General features: G+C 43.5%; 2 protein-coding genes across 15 annotated transcripts in view; one reads left to right on the plus strand and one right to left on the minus strand.

Annotated features, from left to right (window-relative positions):
* The window catches only part of CCDC66 (coiled-coil domain containing 66), a 43413-nt gene extending 23069 nt beyond the window's left edge, over nucleotides 1-20344 (plus strand). For 7 of the 8 annotated variants that reach the window (XM_031952240.1, XM_031952233.1, XM_031952258.1 and 4 more), the window contains 10 exons: nucleotides 164-414; nucleotides 636-720; nucleotides 5988-6149; nucleotides 13041-13185; nucleotides 13664-13807; nucleotides 15109-15593; nucleotides 15946-15983; nucleotides 17603-17802; nucleotides 18300-18430; nucleotides 20034-20344. In XM_031952240.1, the coding sequence (XP_031808100.1) occupies nucleotides 164-414; nucleotides 636-720; nucleotides 5988-6149; nucleotides 13041-13185; nucleotides 13664-13807; nucleotides 15109-15593; nucleotides 15946-15983; nucleotides 17603-17802; nucleotides 18300-18430; nucleotides 20034-20129 (1737 nt within the window). In that variant the 3' untranslated portion in view covers nucleotides 20130-20344. The remainder of the gene's footprint in view (nucleotides 1-163; nucleotides 415-635; nucleotides 721-5987; nucleotides 6150-13040; nucleotides 13186-13663; nucleotides 13808-15108; nucleotides 15594-15945; nucleotides 15984-17602; nucleotides 17803-18299; nucleotides 18431-20033) is intronic. The other variant, XM_031952227.1, reaches the window with a different exon arrangement.
* Nucleotides 1-27882, minus strand: part of TASOR (transcription activation suppressor) — a 96454-nt gene that overhangs the window by 432 nt on the left and 68140 nt on the right. For 3 of the 7 annotated variants that reach the window (XM_031952213.1, XM_031952181.1, XM_031952174.1), the window contains 4 exons: nucleotides 27527-27635; nucleotides 23784-23962; nucleotides 23495-23659; nucleotides 20360-22609 (listed from right to left, as the gene is read on the minus strand). In XM_031952213.1, the coding sequence (XP_031808073.1) occupies nucleotides 22065-22609; nucleotides 23495-23659; nucleotides 23784-23962; nucleotides 27527-27635 (998 nt within the window). In that variant the 3' untranslated portion in view covers nucleotides 20360-22064. Of the gene's footprint in view, nucleotides 1-601; nucleotides 668-1883; nucleotides 1974-20359; nucleotides 22894-23494; nucleotides 23660-23783; nucleotides 23963-27526; nucleotides 27636-27882 lie in introns of those variants that run through there. The other 4 variants (XM_031952192.1, XM_031952200.1, XM_031952204.1 and 1 more) reach the window with 4 other exon arrangements.

The following is a 27882-nucleotide window of genomic DNA, read 5'->3' on the forward strand; positions in this document are numbered from 1 at the left end:
CGAGACTTATAGGAGTCGTCTCTTAAGTCCCAATGAGGGACCTTGCCTTTGGTACTTCCTGCCTGTTGGTTGTGTGGAGTTAGACGAGTAATGTCACCCCCCTGCTTAATAGGAATGATATTGGCCTGGCCATAAAAGATTGCTTTCTCTCTTTTGTTGTCAGGGTGAAGAACATGACAGATGGGCCATGCATTTTGATTCCTTAAAACTCTATCCCAATTCTCAGTCTCAACTATCTTCTCATGCAACCCAGAAACAACCCGACTACTTATGTCTGTCCTCAGACATTCAGGAAATGACTGATATTAGCAATCCTCATACACCTTTATCTGGAAGCCAACCTGGGCCTTCAGAGGAAGAGAACTTGGGGAAATCTGTTCGGGATACTGCTCCTACAAACATGGAGAAAAGCAAGTGAGTATCCTCGTGATTATAAATGTCGGCATCGATTCTTGTCAAGTTAAAAAGCAAGACTTCACCTCTCTTTCAGTTCATGTTCACTTAGCCTGCTTTTTATTTTTTAGGATATTTTTATTTGTAATACAGATATTTAGTTGATTTTTCCTTCAGGAGGAAAATAACATTTCATTAAAGTTTTTTTAAATTGAAAATTGTTGACGTATTTATCTTTTTAGTTTCCTTCGCTCTATGACGGCACTCCTGGATCCTGCTCAAATTGAAGAAAGGGATAGACGAAGACAAAAACAGTTAGAACATCAGGTATTGTCTTAGAAAATTTCTGTCTGCCTCAGTGGTAAAATTAAGTAACTTCAGGTGATATTGTGGAATATGAAAATTGAAAAGTCCTGCTACAAAGAATCTCTTTCTGGAATTCTTGCTTAAGGGTCCAGAAAATCACTTTAGAATTCTTGAATTGTCCTAGAGTTAGGATTGTATCGCTAAATGGGACCAAGGGAAGAGTAGGCTCCTAGCAGAACTATCTCCTTAAATTTATAGACCTTTTCTATAAATTTGCACACAACACTAGTTAGTGCAGGTATGTTTTGTTTCCTGTTTTCATTTCAACCTTTGAGGCTCTTTCCTGAAGTAGATGTAGTAGCCCCTGGTTTGTTCACAAGATTGCAAGGCTGACTTTTACCTGCTCAAACTCATTTGTAATTCTACAGATCTTGGTTAAAGGAACTTTGGGATTTTTTTCAGAACAACTTTCCTGATCTCTGAACCTTTCTTTGTGATGAAAAAGAACCAGGGCTGTAGCTCCATTTGTGGGAAATCTCCCTGAGGCAGGAGGAGGAGGGAGACAGTAACAGCAAATAGAACAAGGACCATGATAGGAAAAGTTGCAATGTGTCAGGAGAGAGAGAAAAACTCAAGGGATTTTAATGTAGTTTTTAGGGAGCAAAACAGCAAAAGAGAGTTGTGGGGGCCAATTGAATTGGGATCTCTCTCGAAGTCTGCCAAGAAGAGTGAATTGTGCGACAAGATGGGGAGAGGGACTGGGAACTAATAACACTTCCTCTCCAAGAAAGGTCTCATAAGACATTCGTGAGAAGCATTTGATCAGTAAAGCCTCAGTGTTTTCCTTCATTTAAATATGTTTTTCTCTTTCTGAGACATTGCAGGAGTAAAGCGAAAGATGGGGTTTGGGGTTCAGGAGATAGGACTCTAGAGGTGATATCTTGGTCACATTTATGCTGATGACAAGTCAGAATTCCAAAATTGGTTCTTGGTGTTACAAATGGCAAACTGGATGAGTCATTTGGACATTTCTGGATTGTTTCCTCAGCTCTAATTCTAAGTTCAGTTTCCTTTTTCATGTTAAACTTCTGCATTATCAGGAATCCCTTTTTTTGAGTCGCTAGCATGTCACTATTCTTCTTCAGCATACACAGGGGACTATTAAAAATAATCTTATAACTTACCAGAGCAAAGGTCCTGGTCCACTTTTCTCTTTCCTTTCCAAAATTGAGTTGGCAAGACTGGGTTTTGTGAAAGCTTCTTTCTTGAGCCTACTTAAAAAAAAAAAAAAAACTGAATCACATCTTTTTGGGGAAAAAACAAACAAGGTAGACAGTAAAGAACAGTCCTGTCTTGTTCTACACAAATCTGCTATTCAGGTGAGAAAGAACATAATGATAGGGTTTGGGACTGTTGGACCCTAAAAGTATATTGGAGTTACGGGCCAGTGTCATATCAAAAGAATTTGTAAGCGTACACCTTCTCTAAACCTAAAGGCAAAGATTTTTTTCATTGCAACCAGCTGGCCAAATCCATATCGGCTTTTTAGCAATTGATGGGAATCGAGGAGAGCTTAATTTGCAAGCTCAGTTAACTCAGTTAACCATGGGGAAGATTCCATTGAGGAGAAAGATACCATTAATGTGAGGCAACTTCCTAGAGAACCTGCCATAAAGTGGGCTAAATTCCTAAAGAAGTTTGCCGGGGAGGTAGGAAAAAAGAAGGAAAATTACCATAGGAGTATATTTTTTTATTGATTTGTTGTCCTTCGTTCTCGAAGAGGACCAAAATGACATCACTTATGTTAGAGTTGAGTTACAAAGTGTCTGACTGACTGAGCAGACCAATACAAGCTCAGAATGCTCTGCCACAGGTTGGACACCAGTAGTCTCTAAGAACATTTGCATTGTATTCTCTAACTTTACACATCTAGTATTTCTTTTGAGCGAATTCAATTCTGCTTTGCTCATAGAGCACGGCACCTTCTCTGGTGAGGGCACAACATGCTGGGCAGTCCTATGCCAATATCTCCCATGTCATAGGATTGATTCTAAAGTTTTTAGGGATACTGTGAAATTGTCTTTATTACTTTTTCTGACCACTTTGTGAGTGCTTCCCCTGTGTGAGTTCTCGATAAAATAATCTTATTGGCAAGTGAACATTTGGCATTCTGTGTGGCCAGCCCTATGGAGTCTTTTGTAAAGGAAGTATTACCTCTATGTTGATGTCACAAAGTGGCCTTCTGATTAGATACTGTAGCTCCTTGTTAAGATGAGAACAAAAAGCTTAAGAATAAAGGGTCCTCTTAAAGAAATGGTCTTATCAGTGCTCCTCCCTGCTTGCTCTGGGAGTACCTTGGATGGTAAAAGTCAGGCTCTCTCCTGATGTTATTCCTTGCTACCAAAGACCTGGGTCTTATTCAGTCCTTTCCATAGCATGCATAGATCTATTGAAAGAACTAGGGCTTTTATCCTACAGAAAAGTAGGCTTTGTAGGGACCTTGAGAGCTGTCTTCAAGTCTTCTGAATATCTTTTTTGTGGAAGAGGAATGCAGATTTAATCTAATTTAAACTAAAGGGCCCAGCTGGGAGCTGGATGGAAACTGCAGAGGGTGTCTGGGTTTGATGTAGAGAAACAATATCTGGCTGCTCCAGAGTAGGAGAGGTTCCTCTTCTCAGGGACCTTTAGGCAGAGATGGATGGTCATGTGTCAGGCATCTCATAGAAGATTCTCATCCACATACAGAGTGGTCTAGGTGGCTACAGACTTCTTTTCAAACTTAGAGACAAAATGGCAAAGCATCAACTGTGTGTGCCTTTTAGTATTCCTTTTTTTCAGAATATGTCCATTCCCCCTCACTGCCACTTCTATTCATCCTTTCAAGTAGAGTGATTTCTAGAGAAGCTCACTGAAACGTACTTCAGAACTGTTTTATGCAGTCTTACTCTTTTGGATCCTACTGATTCATTTCAGTGAGAATTTCAAAATATGCAGCATTTAAACTTAATTTTCATAAGATTTTCTTAAAAAACAAAAAGAAGCAGTTAAATACTTAGAAGACTGGGTGAGTTTCAAAGTCTTTGCTTCTCCTCTTAATCCCCCACTACCTCTTAGTTCCCTCCAGTCCCTGATGAAGAGGCAGCCTTTCTCTGACTTAGCCAGCTTACCTCCTGGGACTTTGATCCTTCTATACCACAGCCCCTTCCCCCTCTTCCTGATTGGCAGGTCCTAAAGCCACTGGACTTATCCTGAGGCAGGTGCTGAGATGGACAGATTGATGGGGAGTTTTAAGGAAGCGGTTCCCTTTGAAAGAGTTGGGATGAGAAATGACAATTACCAGATTTGTAGCTGTGGGAAGGAGCAAAGGAGTCATCTCTGAGAAGGGATAAACAAGCATTTTCTGAAGAACCCACTGATGCCTCACACTGTCCTGAGTGCTCTACATAGACTTGATTGGGCATTGTTATTATTTCTCTTCTTCAGTTGTGGAAACTGAGGTAAAGGTTAACTGACTTGCCTGGGGGTCAAAGAGCTAGTAAGTGTCTGAGCCTGGATTTGAACTCGGTTCTTCCTGACAGCATGCCCAGTGACCCTGTAACTCCTGTCCTACTCAGTAAATTCCAGTGACTTGAAGACCTGTCAGTCAGCAAGCTTTTGTGCTAAGAGCTGGGGGAATCAAGAAAGGCAAAAGTATGGATCTTGTTCTCCCAGCGCTCCTCTAAATGGGGGAGACAACATGCAGACAGCTGGGTACACCCGAGTTAAAAAAAAAAAAACAGAGGGTTTGTATTTGATCCTAGCAGTGAGAGGGTTTCACTCTATCATTTATTATTTTCTATTAATGAATTGGAAAGTGACATAGTCCTTTAGGAAAATCACTGTTAACAGACTGGAAAATGGATTGTAGTGAAGAAAGACTTGAACAGATAAGACCCCACCACCACCAGCAGCAGGTAATAGTCAAGGCATGATGTCGTGAGGTCCTGCACTGGAGTAATGGCAGTGTCACGGGAGAAAAGGGGTACGTTGCTGTCAATAGGCTTTAATACCACCTTGGAGATGGGGCAACAGCTGGGTTGAGAAGTAGTGAGAAGTTAAAAGTAATTTCTAGGTTGTGAACTTGATGGACTGGGAGGAGGACAGTGCCCTCTACAGTAACAGGGAGGAAAGGATTGCATTAGGAGGTGGAGGAAATGGTTTGGGACATGCTGAGTTTTAAGACATTTTTAGGACATTCTGTTTGAGATGTTTAATGGGCAGTTAGAACTGCAAGATTGGAGATTTGGAGAAAATGGGGAGAGAAACCAAGAGATCTGAGAATCATCTACACAGAGATAATAGGATTCAAGGGAGCTGATGAGTCACAATGGTACAAATGGAGAAAAAGAAGGCCCTGGACAGAGCCTTCGTCAATACCCACAATTAGCAGTGCACTAGATTGAGATTCAGCAAAGGAGACTCAATAAGTGTCAGGTAGGAGGACCAGGAGGCAGAAAGCTATTGAGAAGAAAGTGTTTTGACAGCATCAGGGGCTGCAGAGAGGTCAAGAAAGATGAAGCTGAAGAAGAAGCCGTAGGACTGGACAACGAAAAGATGGCTAGTGACTTTGTAGAGAACAAAATAGCAAAGCCCTCCAGCATCTCTGCCAAGAACTTCCCAAATGTGGTCATAGAAGATCTGCCCTGACTGAAAAACGACTAAACAAATAGATGTTTTTGTTCTTGTTTGTTTGCTTGTTGTCTTCCCTGAGATCATGAGTCTCTTTTTGATCCCTAACAGTTAATACAGTGCCCAGCACATAGTAAGTGCTTAGTAAATAAGTATTTATGGACTGTTGTACACCGTTCACATCGTTTCCCAAATCTTCACTTCAGTGTTTCATTTCACTACTCTAAGACATGAAAAATGTGAAGAAAAGCCTTCCTAGTGCTTCTTTCAGAAAATCAGGGAGAGGAAAATCCAAAAAAGAAATTTGAATATATTATTTTGCAGCATAGGAAAGACCAACATGTGCTTCCCATTGCATCTGTGAGGTCACTTATTTAGTCACCAGAGGTGAGGGGGCTGCATGGGGGTTTGCAACCCTCCTCTATCCCAGATGAAAGTCTAACATACAAAAGTACAGAGAACATAGAGGGGGGGTGATGATGCTTCTAGGGTGGTCTAAGTCAACCCACAGGGGAACTTTGTATAGTTTAGTGGTGCCCATTTCTGTGTGAGTGACTTAGCCCCTCAATGCCTGGCATTCTCAAAACTGTGTCTGTGTTTCGATCTTTTATCCTGGTTAGAAAGCCATCACTGCCCAGGTGGAGGAGAAGCGAAGGAAGAAGCAGCTCGAGGAGCAGCAGAGGAAGCAGGAGGAAGAGGAGGAAGAGCGTCGCCTGGCCCGCGAGCGAGAAGAGATGCAGAGGCGGTTTGAGGAAGACCTGCTCGAACAGAAGCGCAAGGAGGTGAGTGAGGATTTGGTAGGGAGGGGTACCTTATTTACAGGAGGAGAAAGCTGGAGTCAGATTTCCTCCTTGTACAAAATATGGTTGTATTGGTCAAGATGGTGGAGGACTTGGCATCATCTCCAGTGCAAAGTCCAGTTGAATCGTCAAGGAAAGAATGGTTATACCATGGCGTTCACCTCTGTCTGGTAGAGAGGTGCGCTCTGGTTTAGCCCGAGTTTGTTTTTACCACAGTAGCCATAACCATGAGGAGGGTTTAGGGTAAGGTTTAATGAGAACATTTTAAAAAGGTGAAGGTTATATTTGCTCATAGACATGATTTTCAGCTGATTGTTTGTCTGTCTTAGCTTTTAAAACAGGGCACTAGTCTCAACTCAGCATCTATTGGACCTCTTCATAAACGAATGACTCTCCAATATTAACGGAGTAAAAGGAGTTTTTGCTACAAATCTCTAGTTGTCAAGACCTGTAGAATTCAAGATGTATTGGTCTTCTCTTCTACTCAGAGCACGGAACCCTGTCCTGGGGGACTCTGAGAGGGCTAGCCTAGATTTTCACCCCTTGTTCCTTCCAGGCCAGAGCTGTTTCATCTTACAAATTGACAAGCTAATTTCTTTTAGCAGTGAGGTCAGGTGAGAAGGCCAGGCTGGATCCTTTAGAACCTTCCTCCAGTTATTAGGCTATACCTGGACATTATAACAAGATTTTCTGGAACAAACTATTAATTCTTTCTGTTGTGCTTCTTCAGTATTTTCCAAAATTTAAGAGGTCTCACGGCACTCCTCCTGTCCACGGCCTTTGCAGAATCACCAAAGGCTGCCTCTCGCAGGCCCCTAGAACGTCCTTTGTCCAGCCTGGAAGGCCCTCCATCTTCTTACATACTTTGAGCTCCAACTCTGTTGGAAGTCCCTTAGGAGCTCACTGTCCCTCTTATCAAACTTTGCAGTCCCTCAAGAGAGTTTTTTAAAAACATTTTTTTTTGTTATCCTTCTACATGAAAATCATCATTGTATTGAGGCCTCTAAAGACCATGTTTATATTGCGATTCTTGTGGGTAATCATGTTTTACAGATTGTCGTCATGTCATCATACGTTTGCTAAAGCCCTTACTGTGGAACAAACCACATGCTAAACATTACATTTACAAAGAAAAATAGTTATCCGTCCTTTCTTCCTCCCGATTTGTCCTTTCTGCTTTGGGTGGCGTTGGATTTGGCAGGTCCATTCAGTTGTAGCACTCCTTCCCTACTTGGAATACTCCAATAATATTTTTTTCACCCTTGTTAGCTGTGCTTGACCTCCAGTAGAAAAGCTGGTATTTGTATCGTATATTAAGCTGCGGCCCAGAAATACACACCTCGTTCTCAGAGGCCGCCTTGTTAGCCGCTGTCCCCTTCCCAAATCTGCTTCTCTCTTCTGAATCTCCAGCTTCAATCAGGAGCAGTGATTTTAAAAATAATCACTTGGGCCTCTCAAAGCCCAGGACTTCATAATCCTTGGTGAGTGCTGGCTGAAGATAAGGATTGTAGAGGGAAAATGAGGCTACAGACAGGAAGTGAACAGCTTGGTCAGAAGATGGGGAATAGAATTTGAATTTCAAATCAGAGCTTAAAAAACAGCAATGGACAGGTCCTTAGCCAGGGATGGAACACAGATAACAATGGACAGAATACATTTGCCTGGAAACTTGGAGTGTCTCTGAAATCTCTTCCAATTTTACAGATTGAGAAAGACAGGTTCTCGGAGAACTTAAAATAATATGCTCAACTTGTAGACTGAAGAGAGCTTTAAAGTGGAATCAAAATGACAACCACCACCTCATTTAGGCACTAAGCCACCCCAGAGAGCAGCTACAATACAGGAGGAAGGCTGATGACAGAGAAATCCAGTCATTTACAGGAAATAACAACCAGGGAGAAGAGCCTAATGTATAGCCTCAGCTGTATTTACAAATGTAAAGCACAGAAACAACCTGGGAATCACAGCATAAGAAACAAATACAGGCTAAGTATGTGACATTACAGTCTAAAAATGGGAATGAAACAAAGCGCAGTGGAGAAGAGAAGCAGGCGGCCCTAGCGAGCTCATCTGATTCCTTCTGCCTGTTTTGAACCAGGTGTGACTGCACCAAACATAGTGGGCTGTGAAAATTGGGAGGAAGCAGGAGGTCAATGCAGGAAATGGGTCTGGCACCAGACACTGGCCGGGCCTCTCTTCTAAAAGCAGAATAGCTGAGAAATGCTGATCTAGTGATGGCTAGGGAGATGAGACCTTGGAAATTGAGGTTCTGCTCGAGGTGGAGAACAGCAGGAATGGAAAAGGTGGCAAGACACCTTGACCCAGGAGGCACCTTCTCTTTGTTCATCTCCTCCGTTTCCTCCATAGTCTCGCTCTCTCAGAGAAGAGGAATGAAGGGAAAATGTCCACCAAAGTGATCGGTGCATGCAAAAAGAAGTCCAGCATTCTCTTCATCGTTAAGCATCTGTGGACGCCCCATTTCTGCAAAGAATGGGAGGATGTCTTCTCTTCCCTCTCTTTGGAGCCAGGCTCATCTTTTCTGATTTTGTCACATTTATAATTTCTTGTGGTGGTTCTTTCTGTTGATGCAGTTGAAGTCATTGGATATATTGTCTTCCTGGCTCTGCTGCCTTTATTTTGGACAGCTCAGCCAACTCTTTATTCGTTTCTCTGGGTTTCCTACAGCAGTTTAATGCTCCTTTGCACCCACACAGCACAGTTGGGTTAGTTCTTCTCTGGGCGACCAGCATCTGTTTTGTTTTCAGTTCTTGGTCTCACAAAGATTTTTGTGTCTGGAGGTTTTCTTTGTTGGTGCCATCCTTGGGTTAAATGCCAAACTGAGCTCTGTGAGCATTTTAGCCATTTACAGCATTGCAGCTGCTTTCCAGAAGAGCTGTCCCTCATTTGCAGCTCCACCAACAATGCGTCGGCGATAGTGACTTTCCCCATCTTTGCCAGTTCCCTGGCACTTCTTGCACTAGTGACTAGGAGCACTTGCTTGGAGACTTATTAAGGGTTTGTCTGTTTCCCTGGACCACTCAACTTGTGACGGATGCCTCGTCTGGTGTCAGTTGTTGAGCCAAAGGGGCCATTCCATTCTGTGAGCAGGAGAGTGAGAACGCGAGATCTGTTTGTGAGAGGCCCTGACGATGGTTAGAGAAGAGCAAGTGGGGGCCTTGGAGGCCCCTCCAGGACAGGAACAAAAGGAGGCCATGAGCTGAGCTGTGGCTACATGAGAAAGCCCTGTGGCGGGGAGAACCTTAAGGAGCTGCAGAAAGCTGGTCCCTGGTGACTGAGGCAGAATGGGGAACATCACTCCGGTTGGCCTGGTCCCAGCAGCTGCCCTCCTAACACATCGGGAGCAGCATGGCGGAGGAGAAGAAATGAGGGGGAAGCTGCTGGGGTCGGCCTTGGAAAAGGGAGAGATGGACCGGGTGTGTATCCGAAGCTGGGGCAGAGGAGTTAGACATCCTCTCTTGTCCAGCTGGAAGTCACTTAGTATCTTCTCTCACGTCACCTGGTCTGGAGGCCCAGCTCGGACCTTTTCATCTCCAGAACTTTGCCCAGATCCTAAAGGATTGTTTGTGGATGACCAAGATGAGGGTGGTTGAGGCGGACCCTCAGAGGCCAGAGATAAGAATGGTGCCACCCAAAGGCCAGAGTGTGGACGTCCAGAGGCTATACTGTGTCCACTGGGGCTCCCAGCAGGAGCCAGGTTTCTGTTAAACTCATTCTGGCCTTTAAAAGGCCTGTGCCCAAAGTGGGAGGAGGGGCCAGTGGGGAGCAGAGCTCCTTCTTGAGCCACCAGGCACTTTTGGAGGAGGAAACTGAGGCACACCGGGGACACCAAACCCAAGCCTGCAGAGGCATCAGGATGGTAGTGTCAGAGAAATCGCTGAGCGCCTCGTACATGGTCTGGGCCCCGAGCTGCAGGTCACACATCAGGAGGTCCCCAGCTCACAAAACTTTGTGCCCTGGGAGATTCTGCAGCAGGCACAGGGGGCACCATCCGCCAGACAACCAGGCCAGAGCCTCAGAAAGGCTGCAGGGAAGCGGCTTTGTTCAGGTCCTTGGGCCTGGCGGTCATCTCAGAGCCACATAGTTTTGGACACTGACGGCCAGTGCCTTAGAGCGGCCCACTGGGGTCAAAAAGACGCGCATTCAAATCCAGCCTCAGATCCTAGCTGGGTGACCTGGGGCAAGTAAGTAAAATGTGTCTGCCTCAGTTTCCTCAGCTGTGAAATGGAGAAGCATAAAAAAGCACCTGCCTCTGATAATTGTAAAGTGCCCAGGAGAGTTTCTGGCACATAGTAGGTGCTATACAGAAGTTAACTATTGTGATGGTGATTAGTTAATGGCTATAAGACCCTGAGCAAGTCACACAACTGCTGTGTTTCTCCTGTGAAAAGGATAATAGCACTTGGAACAATATATCTAAAATGCTCTGTTTTCTATTATTGTCAACTCATCTCCCTGGAGTCTCAGTTAATCACCTTAAACACCAGGAGTTCTGAAGTCCAATTAATGGAGGCAATTACAACGACACTTGTAATCATAGAAAAAGAAACATTAATTAGATGCAAGATGGTGACTTGAGAGGGTGTTATGGGCTAGAACTCTGAACTTGAAACAAAGGATTCTTACAAAGTACAAAGTCTGTGGGATTAATAGATTCAATAGTTATCTAATTTAGCGTGGTTCAGTTTGATTTATTTAATCCTATGAGGAGATGTTATGGGCCAGAACTTGGAACAAAATACTAAGTGGAATTGAGGAGACAGTGGTTAAATCTAGTTTAGCATTGATTTAATCCTACAACAAATAATGGTTTCCTAGTGATGTAATGTGGAACATATAAGGAAGAAGCTGTCAGGGGCAGGAGGCCCTAGAAGCTCTTGGAGCCTCAGCCAGGATTCAGCTGGGGAGATATAGAAGCCAGAGAAGGCAGGTGGGAGCTCAAGCTCTCGGGACCAAGGCCAGCCTGAAAGGCTCTCCAGAAAGCTGCCCAGCCCCAGGAAGGAGGTAATAAAGAATCTGGACCATAAGAAAGCTAACCGGGCCACAAGACTTGGAAAGAGACAATGAAGAATTTGGACTTTAACCCCCTGGCTACTCATGTGCTGATTACTGAACTGAAAGGAAGGCTGCCTCCAGAGACCCCAAGAAAACCCCAACAAGAGATGACTACATTTCAGAGAGAATATTACAAGGGTGACCCCATGGATTCTGCCTAAACAGGGCCCAGATTTCAGTGGTTCCTCCCTTTCTCTTCTGTATGTTTAGCTCCCCCAAGACCCCCAGAACCCCCCAAATGGCCTGGTTGAAAATAGGATCAGCTCATAAAAAAGGGAAAAGGACTCACGTATGCAAATATATCTGTGATGGCAAAGAATTGGCAATCATTAGGAGGATGGCCGAACAAGTCACGAACATGTGAGATTCATGGGATGTTGTCCTTCTGTAAGAAATGAGGAGGAGGGTTTCGGAAAGAACCTGGAGAGACTCATACGAACTGATGCTGAGCAAAGCAAGCCAGGAGAACGTCGTCTACTGCGACTGCAACATTGGGCCACGATCACCTGGGAATGACTTGGTTCTTCTCAGCAACGCGCCGACCCCAAGATGGCCCCAAAGGGTTCATGATGGGAGTCGCCATCTGCATCCAGAGGGATGACTCTGGGGTCCAAATGTAAATAGAAGCAGGCTATTTGCACTGTGGAGGGAAGTCTTTGGTTTTTTCTTGTTGTTTTTCCCTTTTGTTCTGATTCTTCTTTCAAAACATGACTAATGTGGCAATAGGTTTAATATGATTGACCAGTATAATCTCCATCAGATTACTTGCTGTCTTGGGTAGGGAGGGGGAAAATACTTGGAACTCAAAACCTTATAAAAGTAAATGTTGAAAACCAAAACAGTAAAACTGTTCCCCCTTCCTCCCTCCTCCCCCCCCCCAAAAAATAGGATCAAATCCAGACAGAAAATTGAGAACCATGTTCTAGATAAGGGTTGGATTCATCTACTGGCTCCAAACATGCATTTTCAAGCGATTGTCCACGTCACTCTTTCCTTCAGAGTCACTCTTAGAAGTCTCCATGTTATTTCCACTTTCTGTTCCTTCTCAATCCCTTGCTTTCAATCTAAAACAAGGTAGGAACAAAACAAGCATTTATGAAGTGCCCATTGTGTGCACAGGCACTGTGCCGAGAGCTTTTCTACCTCATATCCCAAGGATCTCTAATGACCAAATCCAATGCTCTGTGTCTTCAGTCCTTCTCCATGTCTCTGTGCCCCCCATCCTGCCTGACTCAGCTTCAGCACCGACTCTGACGCGAGGCCTGTCTGACCTCCCAAGGCCGCCAGCCCTTGTCTGGTCTGTGGATGTGGACATAGTAGGTCTGAAGAAGAATGGAAGCTTCGGGGAGGGGGGGGGGGGATGCTGGTTTTTTTCTTTGTATTCTCAGTCCCTGGCATTTAGCAAGTGGTTGATAAATGCGTGTTTTGAAGGAACATCCATATAGGGAAGGAGACTTAGAGCTTTGTGAGTCAGTGACCACGTTTGTCATTTACCAAAGTCTCATCAGATTCAAAAAAGACAAATCTGAAGAACTCACTAGAACAATTAAAAGGGCCGGCTCCCATGTTCTGCCCGCTGTGCCTCTTAGGAAACTCTTCCTGGACGTACAAAAGGCTTTCCAGCCTTCACACTTTCCCTGGGTTGAGAAATAGTGTATGAACAGCAGCTTTCTGTTAGTGGTCCCATGTATATAAAGAACAAAAGGTTGAAGTGATGAGCAAAAACTCATCTCTGGATGGACCGAATTCCCAGAATGCCGTTTGTCCAACAAGCCCTTTCCCCTGTTCTCTCCATGACAGGAAGTCATGACCCTGAAGACGAACGAGCTGTACCAGACCATGCAGAAGGCCCAGGAGCTGGCGCAGAGGCTAAAGCAGGAGCAGCGCATCCGCGAGCTGGAACAGAAAGGCCATGACATCTCCAACTTGCTGCGCAGCCTTGGCGGTGAGTGGGGACCAAGCTGGGGCTGCCATCTTCCTTCCTTGGGGCCCAATGGAAGAGGAGGCCCATCAGCCAGTGTCAAGGGCAGAATCTGAATTTGGGCCTTCCTGGGTGGGACACAGGCAGCCCTGGTGGGGCCACGAGGTAGATTGCTGTAGCCAGGAGGACCCCAACTCTCTCAAATCCTCTCCTGACTCCTCCACCTCCCTCTCCTCAGATAGCCCTGCCCTCTCAGGGAAGCAGGGGCGGAGGCGCCTCTCCACTCCTACCCCATTCTGACTTGCCTCTGCCATGGGAAGTGACCTGGAGTAGATTAAGTTAGCAAATCTGTCAGTTAAAAAAATCTGACATTTGAGGGTCAGATCCTGCTCCCCATTTTACTGGTCCTTCCTCTGACAGCATGAACAGGGCGAGGGTCTTCTGGGAGTCCTCTCTGGACATAAGCCCCAAGTTCTGAGCAGGCCCCTCCTCTCCCCACCAGGCGACGCGGGGCCGGCCGAGCCAAGTCTGGAGGTCGACGGCCTTCTGCAGTTCAGACAGGACTGTCCCGACCAAGGTGGCGCCAAGGTCAGCCAAGGGGTCATCCCCACCACCTCTCCTCGAAAGGACACGGCCGTGCAAACAGGTATTCATTCAGAAATTTGCTTTTAAAAGTTGGCTTGTTTTATCTCCCTCACTTTGAAATGAGAAGGCCTTCTTTTACATTTTGATTGCCCAAAAACAACTGAAAGATTTGGGGGTGGGGGAGGAAAATGGGACAGAGTCCAAACTTCAGCCCTCCTTAGCTCGGGATCCTCCAGCCAGGTCACTTAATGCCTCAGCTTCCGAATATGTGAAAAAGGACATTATGCCTGTGCTGTCAGTTAGGTTTGCAGATAAATCAACAGGTCTACATTTATTACACACTTACTGTAAAGAGCTGAAACTCTGAATAGATGCACTTGAATCAGACAACTGAGCACTTAAAGCTAATTACTTATTGGACAATGATTCTATTCAGCATATGTTTGGAAAATGGTCCTTCTCACTGTTTCATGCTGGCTGGATGTTTTGGTGTATAACAGATAATTGTAGTTAAGGATTAAGGGGATTAAGGACTTTTACTGTCCTGACTCCAGTTGTTCCTGAGGCCTCCAGGGAGCTAGTCCCGACTTTACAACCTACTGTGTGTCAGGTACCAGGGACAAAAAAGGGCCACACACAGACACACCCCCCACTCGCCAGCAGCAGAAAGGCAGGAGGTCCCACATGGAGCATAGAGCCCCTGGAGTACATCAAGTGGAGAAGGAACTGGTCAGATCTGCCCGTGACCTCCCCTCATTCCCCAGGTGATAGTCAGAAGGGTCCACAGCAAGGGGGGGTGGATCTGAAAGATGCTGCTGGAGAAGGGGAGAGACTGGGTAGTCAGGGGATCTCCTGCTGAGGGTCCCCCACTCCAGGCCCCAACTGGGCCCACCACGCCAAGCCGGCTTAGCCATCATGGCCTCTGCTGCTCATCTGCTCCGTGTTTTGTAGCCATTTATGAAATCCCATGCTCTGTATTAGGAAGGAGACAAGTCAGACAATAAGTTTCCCCAATGGAACTTAGGCTTAGTGAATGGAGGCTTTCCCCAGCTGGTGGGTGAGGAGAGGCCTCCTGTGGCTCTATCCCTTTACTTCCTTCCCATCTTTCCTGTGGAATACAGTCGGAGGGTGTGTCGTCCCAGTCTGGCCGCTCCTCCAAGGTCACATTTAAATAGGCGCGCCTCGGTTCCATCTTGAAATTTGCCCCCAAGGAGAGGGATATTTTGTCGAGGCCGGCGGCTTCTGCTTTTCCCATCTTCTGCTTTTCCCATCGTAGTTGTTCTCAGCCGCGCATTTGAGGGTCGCTTTGTGCTCTGTGCGTAGGTTTGCAGCCAAAGAGCTAACCCCCATTCTCTCACACAGATGATGTGCCCGTGGGAAGCTTGGAAGCCCTCACCGAGCCAAGCACCGAGATGATTCTCTTGGACCTCATTTCTCCAGAAATTTCGGTTGAACTGGACGCACAATTTAACAGCAAGAAGAGTAAGAAAGAGGCGCTCTCTGAGAAGAAGCTGGCCTTAGAGCCAGAGAGCAGCCGATACAACGAGCTCTATGATCAGTTTGCGAGAACTGAAAAACAAACAAAAGCCAAAGGAAAAAGTGCAAAGAGGCCCGACTGGAACAAAAACCGGCCGGCCAAGAGGTACGTGCCCGCCTCGGAGAGGTATCCCAAACACCTGCAGAGGCAGAGGGAGGAGAAAAAGATGAGGAGGCAGATGGAGCTGCTTCAACTGCTGGAAAAGAACACTCCTGGCCGTGTCTTTGTGCCCAGAGACGTCTCCCCAGAAAGCGTCCACTCCCCCCACGAGGAGCCTGATCCCGGAGGCAGGGGACCCCGGGGCCACAAGGTAACATAACGTCACTAGCGACACACATATGCACAGCCTTCCACAGGGCTGCCGACCTCATAGGATGCTAGGTTCTGTCCCCTCAAGAGAATCACCTAATTGGCTCACCTTGAAACTCGTTCTACCTAAATAGAAACCCTCTTCTCTTCTCAATTACTACTTTTAAAATGATGCACGTTTTAAGGCTAAAACCCACATCTAAGGCCCACAAGCCACTAATGCAAAATGGTGGCTTTTTCATGTAAATCAGTAACAGCAGTCTTTTGTACTTTCCTTTATCCTGTAACTCATTCCCTTCCTCTGAAAAAAAAATCTTTTTAGCCGCGTCTCTCTTCCTTCCCCCTAATTCTAGGAAGAAGATTTGAAAAAAATCAACTCCAGCAAAGAAAGGTATTGACCGATTGTAATGATATAGGCCTTGAAGGCCCAGAGAAGACTTCTAATATCTGCAGTGGATGTAGCTTCCAAGGCTTGTCTATTTGAAGGGGATTGGGGGAGGGGGGGGGGGGGGGGAGGTCAGGTGTTTACTTTTAAGGTCAAAAGCAAAAGGTGCTTTTGAAGTTAGAAAGCCCAGTACCAATTTTATAAATGAGGAATCTAAAGAGCACAAGGCACCGCAGATACAAAGCTACAGTATACAGGTCCCCCTTCCCCAACCCCCCTCAGGCAATAGATGGCAAAAGAGACTCAATGGCAAGGGCTTTAACCAGGAGAATCTCAGTAGGCAAAGGGGGATGGAAGGAACAATGCAAACCCATCTCCCTTTGCCCTGCTTTGGGAATTCATAGGAGTCCCTCTGCTATTGTTCCCAATGACTTGTCTCCATGTGAGATTCTGGAGCTCAGGCTGCCTGAAGGACCCATCCAAGATGACTAGGGAGGGGCTGTTTAACTTTGTGTGCCCCAGGCAGATCCCTATCTATCTATCTGGAGGGTAGGGGTCAGGGTGCAGCACATTTTAGGAAGATGAATCCACAGGAAGGCAGCCGGGCGGGAGAATGCCCCACATTACTTAGATTTGTTCAGCTTGCAGACAAAGACAGAAGGGTTAAGTGAGTCTGAACTGGATGGAACTAGAAAGGGGTGTTTTATGTGCTGTGTAAAGAAAGAATGGGCCAAGAGGAGGGGGCCAGATGGCCCACCAAGTAGTCCTGCCAAGCTGTGGGTAGGAAGCATGCACCCAACAACTGGGGCTTGGATTTGGAGAAGCTTAAAGTAGCGCATGCGAGTGCAAAATAGCCACGTGTTAGGAGAAGCAGCCAATTTGCTGCTGGTCTTCCGTGTTAGAGATGGGCCTGTTTTGTACAAGACTAGGCTTGGTAGTGGAGGAGATGTCAAAGGTAGGTACAGGTGCACTGAATACCCATGGTTGATCATAACGGTCTGATGGCTGGTGTGAATAGGGAAGTGATCAGAAGGCAGGTTATGAACCGAGTTTTAGGGTGGGTGTGGACCACGGTGAGCATGGACTCTGAAAGGCAAAGATGAGGAGGATTCATGGGGCCTGGAAAAGTTGGGGTGGGCACTTGAAGGTTTGGCCACTATAGGCCATATTATTCTGCTCCTGGGGAATGACATGTGGGTAAGCCAGATTCGGGCCAGGAGGGATATTCCAAATGGATTGGGCCCAATGCAGGGGAGAGCCCGTGCGTCACGGCAGCAGAACACAAAGTTAGAGGCTTCTATGGCAGGAAGGAAAGAACTAGTGGAGGTGGGAGTGGTGCGGACTGCTGGAGCGGGGTCAGTATAGATGATGCTCGGGAACCCTGTTGAGCTCCCCAGTTTGGGAGTAGAACCAACCTTAAGAAATCCCTTAATTTGGCTTTGCTTTTTAAATTGCTGTGAAATGAGAAGTAGAATTGTCTGAGCATACCTAAAGTAGCATTTTCTTTGAAAAAGTTTAGGTAAGATGTAAATATAAATTTACACAAGATGAATTTAGGACGGTTTTATGTTATGCTTTCTATGTTCCTAAAACCTGCCAACATTTGCTCCTCTTTAAAAAAAAAGCAGATCCGAGTCACCCCCTGTTCCAGCAGTAAAGAATCGGTTACAACAGACACAACTCAAACAGACCAGTGCAGTACATCCCCCTGAACCTCCTCATTTCATCCCCTATGTCCGAACCAATGAAATCTACTGTTTGGATCCAGATGTACCATCTTCACCTAGACCTTCAGCCTATGATCCACAGTATCCATATTTAAATGGTAAGAAAACCATTTCAGCAAGAAAAATTCTGAATCCTGGAAAGCCAGCATTTTAGGAAGACTTCTAGAGTTCTTAAGTTTTAAAAAACATTATTCAGAATAAAGTTATAGTTTATGGCAAGGCAGTATTAAAAAACCACTTCTGCCAGATTTTATAGACCTGCATAGACTATGTTTCAAAACTACCCTTACAACCAGCTGGAAATAATCCCCAGGAAGGTAACCATGGTGGCAAAATGCCACAGTAACTAGGCTTGTTCAGCTCGGATACAAGGAAAGAAGATGGAACAGGTGAACAGAGTGCAAGGTCTGGGTTAGGAAGGCCTGAGGTCCAAGTCAGACACTGAATGACAGAAGTTGGAGGTCAGGGGCAGGGTGATGCCCGGGCACTATTTAATACTTGTTATTAATTGGTCCCTTCCCCCACTCACAAACCTACAAAAAGCAAACCTAATGGGAATAATTGTGAAATTATTTTCTCACTTCATTTTGTCTAGCTTTAGATTCTGACTGCCGAGAGGAGATAATTGGCTACGACGGTGTGAGAGATCCACTTCTCAATCCCAACTTGGTCAAAAACAGAGACAGACAGCAAGCAATACTCAAGGGACTATCAGACCTGCGTCAGGTATGAATACACCTCCTAGTTCTAAAATCTACATGCCAGCGTTTTCTCAACTGAAGTCGATGGTTCAGAAAACTTTTTCCATTCACAAGCCCTTTACAAAAACCCAAGAAAGTTTGAATGTAACCCTGGATATAGGGGAACCTAAATAAAATAGATATTCAAATCAAACATTTACTGATAAAAACCCTACATTGAATTACAAAGCCATATGGCCTTGCAGAGTCCAGCTTAAGCTGGTATTTAGACTAAAAATAGTACTAGATTGATTTTAGCAACTTGTATAGAAAACCTTAATTATTTAATTAGGGTCATTAGGATGATTCAAATTCCAGAAAAACTGTGCTTTTATTAATATAGAGTCGTGAGTCAGCTACAACATTAATTCAAACATGATTTTATTAAATGAAAGTTACATACTTTTAAGTTGAAATAATTTTTTAAGAAACAATGTACACAATCTCAAAATGGTGAATTGTAAGCTGTTAAAGAGAAGCGTAGAATTATGCATCATTAGCTCTCAAGAACCACAAAGCCACTTCCACAATGTTAGTTCATACAGACAACAGTAAGAAAGTTTGGCAACTTTCCCCAAATGTTTCACAGATTCAAGTTGTCACACATAATGAAAACACTAACATTTTTTATTTTCCCAACAGTTCTATTTTTGCCCAAACCCAGATTTTCAATTATCTTCACAGCCAATAAGAAATCAGCATTCCCAACTCCCCTTGATCTGTTCTCCTCTAGCTGATAACTGACCAAGTTTCAGAGAACTGAAATCCACATTCACACGTGGATCCATTCTATATAATGATCAACCTATACCTGAGCAATCTCTCCCCTAATAACCCCCACTCTCCCTCCATGTGCATAGTAATATCAGAGACTGAAAAATCACCTACATCTAGACTCACCTTTGTTCAGACTGGACTGGGTTGTTGTTCTTCATGGAAAATTATTTTGAATAAAACTTAGGATATACAATCAATCAATCAATCAATCACAGGCTGCTTATAATGATATATAAAGGGGGTTTTTATATATAAAAGATGCTTTTTATATCTGTATCATCACTTCAAAAGAAACAGTTTACTTTGGAAGCTACTTAGAAATGATCAATTTCCTTAAACAGTTTTACTAATGATGGTTTCTCGATTCTGTCTAACAGAATAAAAGATTTTATGTGAAGTAGCAAATTTCCAGTTTGATGGAGACAAAAATGGTGGGTCAGTAGGAAGGGAATGTTTTAAATAATTCATGTGTGGAGCTGCTTTCTCTTCTTGTTTTAAAAACATAATGACTCTTCCCCTCCCTCAATCCACCTTATCCAACTCAAGGAATTTAAAGCAGAAATAAAATCTGCTAAGTCAGAGGATCTGGTGACCAACTTAAGTAAGATCAGATCCATAGCATTCATTTTACCCACTCACTCAATAGAGAGGCAGCTTTGCAAGTGCTTATAGCGCCTCACTCAAAGTCCAAACAAGCAATTTGTCAAAAAGATTGGCTCCAGAGCTATATAGACCCAGTGTAATTAATAGTAAAATCTCAAAGTTAAGAAATGATTTATGATGCATGAAGTAATCAACCAATTTTATTTCAGGGCCTTCTCCAGAAGCAGAAAGAGCTGGAAACTCATCTCATTCCCTTAGCTTCAAGTCAAGAAGACTTTGATTCTCCATTTGATTCTCCATTCTAATGTACAGAAGTGAGAATACATCAAGCCAAACTATTTCTACTGGATTATACCTCTCATTACTGGCTTAACAGCATTACATTCATTAAATTATAAAATGTATTGATTCAGCAGCCATGTTTCCATATTTAAAATTGTTCAGGTTACTTTATTGAAAAATGATCTATTAAAAACTTTGTAGAATGTAAATATACTTTTTTCAAAGAATAAAATGGTAATGTTTTTGTAAAAAATTCAATAATTAGACCTCATTTTTATGCTTCAAATTCAACCAGTTATAAACAACTTTTACAAAAGATAGGTAGATTCTATTTACACTTACCTTAATATGGTCTGAAGTTTTACTGGTATTAACAAAGTACTTCACAACACTTTTTCTGTGTAAATCATGCATTTGACGGATTGAAAAGTTTACTGATTACATGACCACAGCACTAATAAATGATGGTTCTGTTGTTGTTTAATTCCTGTTTAATACCCACTGTATATTCACACTATTCACAAATTTTCATTTAGAGCTTAGATAGCTAGACATAGATTAGATAAGATAAAATGAAAAATAGAATTATTCTGGCTGTATTTTCAGCCATAATTATGGACTATGGGGAGGAAATAACCAAAAAGCAAAAAAAAAAGAAAAAAAAAAAAAAAAGCTTCATTAAAAAATTAGGGTCAAATAATTTTATTACTCGTCCTATTCTGTTATCTTATAAGACAACATAAAATGTACAATTACAAAGATGGCTCTAAACACTTAAAAACCATGCCCAAGAAATCTAACACAACAGGGCCTGGTCCAATTGTGAGTCATCTGACAGCCAATTCTAGTCAACTACAATAAGATGTTTGTCCCCAAGTGGTAAGTTTTTTGTTACAGGGAATACTCATATGAATGTAAAATCTCAGGTTGAAAGTTGAATGACTATAATTCCTTCCCCTGTGAGCTGGATAAAATTAGTATTAGAAGAACCCTTTAATATCTTTACTTTAATGGGACAGAAGGGGATTGGAGAGTTACTAGGCCTAAAGCTCAGGTTACCATGTGATTGATCCACTACTAATACAAAACAAACAGAAATGCACATTTCCTTTTACAAGAACTAATGAATTTTAATTCGAGTTTTATTTTTCAAAGTAGTTAAGTCTGAGAGGGCCAACAGAAGGTGAAATTTTATTAGGTAGGCTTACAACCAGAGAAAATTCACCTTCCTGACGACAAACTGTACAAAACTGTCCTGAAAAGCAAACACTCCATGATGCAACTAAAAAGGAATCCCAAATACTCTTAAATTGTTGTTTGAACATTCAGGACTTTTAAACAAAAGATGACTTTCACATTGCATAACCTAAAAAGACGAAACCTTTTGGAATGCATCTGCGCTGTTAGTTGACCTCCAATTGTATTTCACCTAATATGTATTATTAATTACTGGGGCTTAACTTTATATGTAAAAATGCTGTACAAAAATTAGAACCAAATAAATACAATAACTGATATCATTTAGGAAAAAGTGGTTTGTATAGTCTGATATTACATTACGGGAGGAAAAAAAGGAAAGCCAACACTCATTCAATTTACATTGAGAGACTTCACTCAGAAGTCCAAGTACAGGTCAAATACAAATGTACAAACTTAAGTGTCAACACATGAGATAATTCAACTACAATATGTGTTAAAAATATATATATGTGTATTATATATATATATGTGTGTATATATATATATTACACACATATATATATGTGTATGTATGTATGTATTTTTTTTATTTCAGTTTGCAGATGCTTCAACTGTTACAGGCCATCATGATTTAAATAAGACAGGAAAACATTTGAGAAAGGACAAACACTTTGTTTAGAGAATAAAAAATAAATTGTTAATTCACTTTAAGAAGCGGAAAAAGTTCACAAAGACCTATTAAAAAAAAGTTATTGTATTTATTTCTGTTTTGAATATGGCCTAGGAGAATCATTTACATCCCAACTATCTGGAGATGAAGACTTAGCTGTTTCCAAGCCTTGACTATAAGCAGACAGAAAAAAATTTCCACCTTCTTGAGTCTGACTAGTTGAAAGAGTATATGGTGTTCCCAAAAACGTCTGATGAGTGAGAACATTAAAATGACTGAACTGATGGGACATGCTCAACTGTCTACTGTGATAAACCTGAAAGTCATCGAAGGCAGCTGCTTCCACGGACTTGCTAGTCTCTCCGTCTGGGCCTGCCGCCGCAGCCACCCCAACGGGCTGCCCCTCTTCTGCACCAAGGTCACAAGTCTTAATTTCTAACAAACTTCTCTGCCTGTCAGTAGATGGCTGCAACTGAGTTTGAGAAATCTCTTTTTGATCTGTTCCACGTGATCCTTTGGTCTCTATTTCCAATATTTCTGAATGAGAACTGCTGCACACTTCTATTTGTGAAGTTTCATCCCCTGAATCCAGAGACATATCCTCTTCGTCCTTTTCATCACTTTCTAAAAGAGCTACATTTAGAGAAAAAAAACAAAGTCCTACTCTATTGAAATACATAATTTGTTTTCAAAATTACACACTACTTACACAATATAATGCTTCAGAGCTGCAAGTCCAAAAGCCCTTAGAGCTTGGTCTTCCGCCACAAGTTCACTTACTCACCAACACTCACACACAACCTTTAGGTGTGAATGTCCAGATATTCCGATGCTAAAAGCTTCTGCGAAATGTGTTCACGTTTAATGTTGGGAAATCCCAACTCCCAGCTCCAAAGGGGTTAATGTCAAAACAGCATCTAAAGTTATACGGTAGTTCAGTATTTGACAAGGCAATTACATGATAAAATTTGACATCTAAGATCACTTGATTACTGTCTAATTTAGCCACACTAACCAAGAATTTTACTAAGCTGCATTACTTTCCAAAAAGAAAAAAAAACAAAAAAACAATCATTTTGTTTTACAATAGACCTTGGACCAATAAAATACTATCTCGAATAAAACTACTATGGATTAGCCAACTAAATTGAAGTTTTCCACATAAAAGTTTTAAGAAAGAATCTAGAATCCCAGAGATAAATCTCAAAGTCCGGCCTCCTTTAAAGTCACAGCAGCAGCCCACCGAGCATCTAGTCTAAGCTCTTTTTCCTCTCCCCGGGCAACACCCACGGGTGGGCCATTAACATCCTGATGCCATCCAGCTCCTGTTCAAAGGCCAGACCCGAGTTATGAAGGCCAGACGGGAAATAAAGCTCAGTCACCCAAAGGAACTGCTCTTCACTGCATAAGCTCCTCACATAGGCTTCACAACAGTCACTTAACAATCTTAAGTAAAACAAGTCAAGTCATTGCTCTTTTCGCCTGTCTTAAATGATAGGTAGTTCACGGAAAAATTACCTGGCGGTCTCTCAACACTTTCGGGAGCACTGAGGTGGAGAAGCTTTTCTTCTGTTACTGAATTGTGATAGCCCACGAGACTCTGAAAGTTTTGCATGAAATCTTCAGCCGTTGCAACCACGATTCCATTATCTGTGTAACTGGAAAGCATTTTGACATTCTTTTCTAAACAAATTTTTAGAAAAAAATAAACACAATTTAATGATTTGATTTAGAGCTAAAACACAAGCATAACCTCAAATCTCCATATTTCCAGAATCATACAATAGCTTAAAAGCTTTCTTTTTACCTGTTAAAAAGACAACATGTCGTTGCTGTATATTCTGAGCCTGCAGTCTGATAAGACAATCCAATTCAGGAGCATTTCGAGTTTGAGAGTCACAGTTGTGGTATGACAGAATTTCAACCAAATGTTTTTTTTGATAGACATTCAAAAGCGTCAAGACATTTAGAGCTTTAGCATTCAATCTGTAAAATTAAAAGTTGTATATCTAGATCTGCTTCTAAAACTGAATGATTTAAAATGACATTTTCTCAAATAATCAAGGTGGCATAAATAACCAAAATCAATTTTAAATCCTGCTGTACTAGAGCTAGCTACATTTATTTTCTTATTGAACTATATAAACATGTTTAAATCTTAAGTTTAAATTTTAAAAATAAACATTACAACAATTAACTTCAAGAAAAACATTTTGATCTAATAAGTATTTCTACATAAAGAGTTTGCAGGGTAGAGCAAAAAAAGGAAGAAAAGGAGAGAAGGGAAGGGGAAGAGGGATAAAAAAAAAAAATCTTGGGCTAGAAATTTAGGAACTGAACCTCCCAATAATGAATTTTCCATTTGGGATAAGGAACAGGAACAGAAACAAATCTCGTCACCTGAGTTCCCATTTGTCAAAGGAATGATTCAAAAGATTATGAAGTTAAAATGAAAAAAGAGATTTCCTCCTTGTACCTGGAAATACAATTTACTTCTATTTTTCTCAAGGAGCTGACATTGTCAGGGGAGGGGGCAAGAGTTGAAGTGGAAGGTAGAAGATGGACGGATAATACAAAATGTGCTGGCCTTGGCGTCAGGAGGCCCTAAATTCAAATCCAGCCTCAGACACTTGCCACTTCCTAGCTGCATGACCTTAGGCAAGTCACAACCCCAACTGCCTCTCCAAAATGTATGTATGTATGTATGTATGTATGTATGTGTGTGTGCATTAAAATTGGAAAATTTTTAAATTGGACTTAAAAATTGGAAAAAGAAGCCTAAAATAAGCATAAAAGAAAAGATGTTAAAAGTGAGATGGGAAACAGATAAATTAGAAACAAAAAAATAGAATAGCAAATAAAATTAAAAGTGAGTTCTTTGAAATCACGAATGAAGTTGATTAAAAGCCTTACCTAAGCTGATTAAAATTAAAAGGAAGAGATTAGAAAATCAAATCAATAAAACGATGAATGACAAAGGTAAAAATCAGTAAAACCAGAAAAAATAAAAAGGATAATCAAAGTTATTTCAAAAGAAAACATTTACATTAACTAGAGGAATAAGAAAAATAAATCCTTGTTGCAAGTTGTCTGAACTGAGCTTTAAAGAAGTCCAAGATCCTGGGGCTCCAAGGAGGAAGGAGGAGCGCATGTGCCACACAGAGGAAAGGGCCCCTGGCACGCCCAAGGCCTGGTCCAGCCAGCACAGCACAGGGATGGTGAATTCTGAGGGGGGTGAAATTCGTCTGGATAGGGAAGCCCCAGGCAGGGCAGGGAGGGTACGGCATGCCAGGCTTCAGTGAATCTTGAGCACCAAGAAGTCCCCAGATCCCCAAAACCCACTTCTGCGCCCAGCTCAGCCACATGCTGCCATGGCCTGCTCTGCCAAGATCCAAGAACTAACATCTTTCCTAGCAATCTCTGCCTCTGCCTCTTTTTGCACAGCGCTGGTCTTCATACACATTGTGACCCCTCTCCCCATCCTCTCCCAGACCATCAGGACTCCTTATTCTCTCTTGTGCCCATCTGACCTCTTGGCAAATCACTTTGACCCCACACCGCCTTCCCGGCCATAAATCCCCAAGCCCAGTATCATTTTACCCATCAAACCTCAGGCAGGGAGCCCTGGGAGCCCTCCCAGCAACCCTCACTGCCCATTTCTCCCCCATGCCTCAGAAGAGAGCTAGAGAAACCCCCCAGCCCCTCTAGACCCATACTGCTGCCAGGCAATTCTGACTTGTTCTTCCCGGCCTTCCCATACTTCTTAAATTTCCCATGCCCACCCCCCTCCCCCCAGCTTCACACTTGGCAGAAAATTGAGCCCCTTCATTGTGGCCTCCTCCTCTGACTCACTTCTGACCCAGGGTCGCCCCTTAGGAGACCCTGTCTCACCCCGTCCCCTTCCCAGGGACCCCTTCTGTCATTGCTTTGCTATTTCTTCTGTCTCAGCCCCCAATGGGGTCACTTCCTTTTGCCTCTGCCCCACCTGGTCTCCCTCCCTCACTCTGCACTCTATGGGTCTCTTCTACCTGCACTAGCTAAAGGCAGGCGTCAATGTGGGTGTCCCCCTTCTTTCCTCTCAAGTCCATCTCCTTGGCTTCTCAACTGTCTTGGATCTCAAGGCCTTCTTCCTGTGTCTGCTGCATTTGCCTCCGGTCACCTCTGCTTCCCCTGGTGCCCTCATGATGACTCTTCACGTGACCCTCCACCTGCAGCTGCCTCCAGACGGTTCATACCATGTCTCCTGTCCACACCAGAGCTCATCGTCTGTCCTTCAGACCCATCCCCTTCCTCCAGAGAGCAACGCCCTGCCTGGTCCCCCAGGCTGGGGGCCCAGGCCTCCTGTCCATCCCCCCCACTTGTAGCCCCCGCACCTCTGACCAAAGCCTGGTGGTTGCACCCTTAACCACCACCACCCCCTCACCCCATACAATTACTGGGTCTGACCTCCCCACCCCAGTCTCAGCTGTTTCATACAGCCCAGGTCTGATCCCATCAGCCCCCTACTCAATAAAGACCAATCTCTCCCTACTGCCTCCAAAGCCCTGCAGAACCTACTGCCCTGTGACCTTTGGCAGCACCCTTGCCTGGCTCTCTCTCCTTCTGCTGATCTCCCTGGCTGCCTCTCTGAGAGGAAGCTGCTGCCCCGAGTCCTGCTGATCACTTCCTCTCTCAGCGTGTGAGCCTCATTTGGATGCAGTTGTCGGCTCACCACCTCCACCACTCAGCTGGGAGCTAACCCTAAATGCGCTTTTCAGTCTCTCTCTGTCCTCAGCACTTTGCCTAGCGCTGGGCATCTAGCAGGCGCGCCATGCTCACCAACTGACTGGGGGGCCAGGCACTCGTACCTGCAGACTAGTAAGATCGTAGCCGGAGCTCCAGCAGAAGATGAGAGCTGTCCCTGGGATGGGGGCCCCCATGGGAGGTTATGGTGAGATTGTACAAGGAGGCCCAGAATGCTTGACAAAGGCCTTGGCATGACTGCAGGTGTGAGCGAAGGAGAGGGGAAGGAGAGAGAGATTGGGGTTGGCCAACAGAGATCAAGTCACACCTTTTCTCAATTTAGCAACTGTGGGTGAACAATAATGGCCACCATTTTCTGCCCAGCCCCACCCCACAGCGGGTACTGCCCACGGACACACTGCTCCCGAAACAAACACTTCCTTCCTCTTCCTAGTCAGAGGGCTTCGGTCAGCTCAGTCAAAGGCTCACAGTGACCAATCTCCTCTTTTAAACCGGTTGAGAGCTTTCCAGAAACACTCTCCCTGGAGGAGCCCTCTTTGGGGAGCCACACCACTTACTTCATCACAAAAAGCTAAAGCATTCCCATTATTTGATACACACACTTAACTACTAACAAATTCAATTTTGTCTTTGTGAGTTTTAAAAACCATGAATTAAAAAAAAAAAGTGCAAAATGCCACCTCTCTTCCACAAAGGGCTATTTTCTTAGGGCCAAAAGCAGTGTTTCCAGAGAAAAAATAATCTTCTCCCTCTCTAACTCCTAATTTTTTTTTAAGAGTAAAGGCAAAACTTGAATGATGTATTTACCTGCCCACTTCTTTGAGCTTTTTCTGAATTTTACAATGGATTTTCCATTGCCATTTGCCATCTGGAGTATTTAATTCTTCAAGAAAGCCCAAGAACCGTTTTAATTTTTCTGTTATAAAAAACAAAAACAATTCAGTTAATAGACAAATTATAGAGAAACCAAATATCTTGCATTCACAAACTTTCATTTCTTTTCTCCTGGATAGTTCTGGGAAGAAGCATTTAATTCCAGGAGTAATGTGAACCAGATCCTGGAGACGGCAATGTTGTGGCCAGAGCATCCTTAAGCACATGCCAAGAGTGACCAGGCTAGCAGGGGTCAGGGCTGCCGGCCCATTCGGCAGTTAGGCCTATTT

This window comes from Sarcophilus harrisii, chromosome 1 (genome assembly GCF_902635505.1).
Source record: "Sarcophilus harrisii chromosome 1, mSarHar1.11, whole genome shotgun sequence".
NCBI classification, from domain to species: domain Eukaryota; kingdom Metazoa; phylum Chordata; class Mammalia; order Dasyuromorphia; family Dasyuridae; genus Sarcophilus; species Sarcophilus harrisii.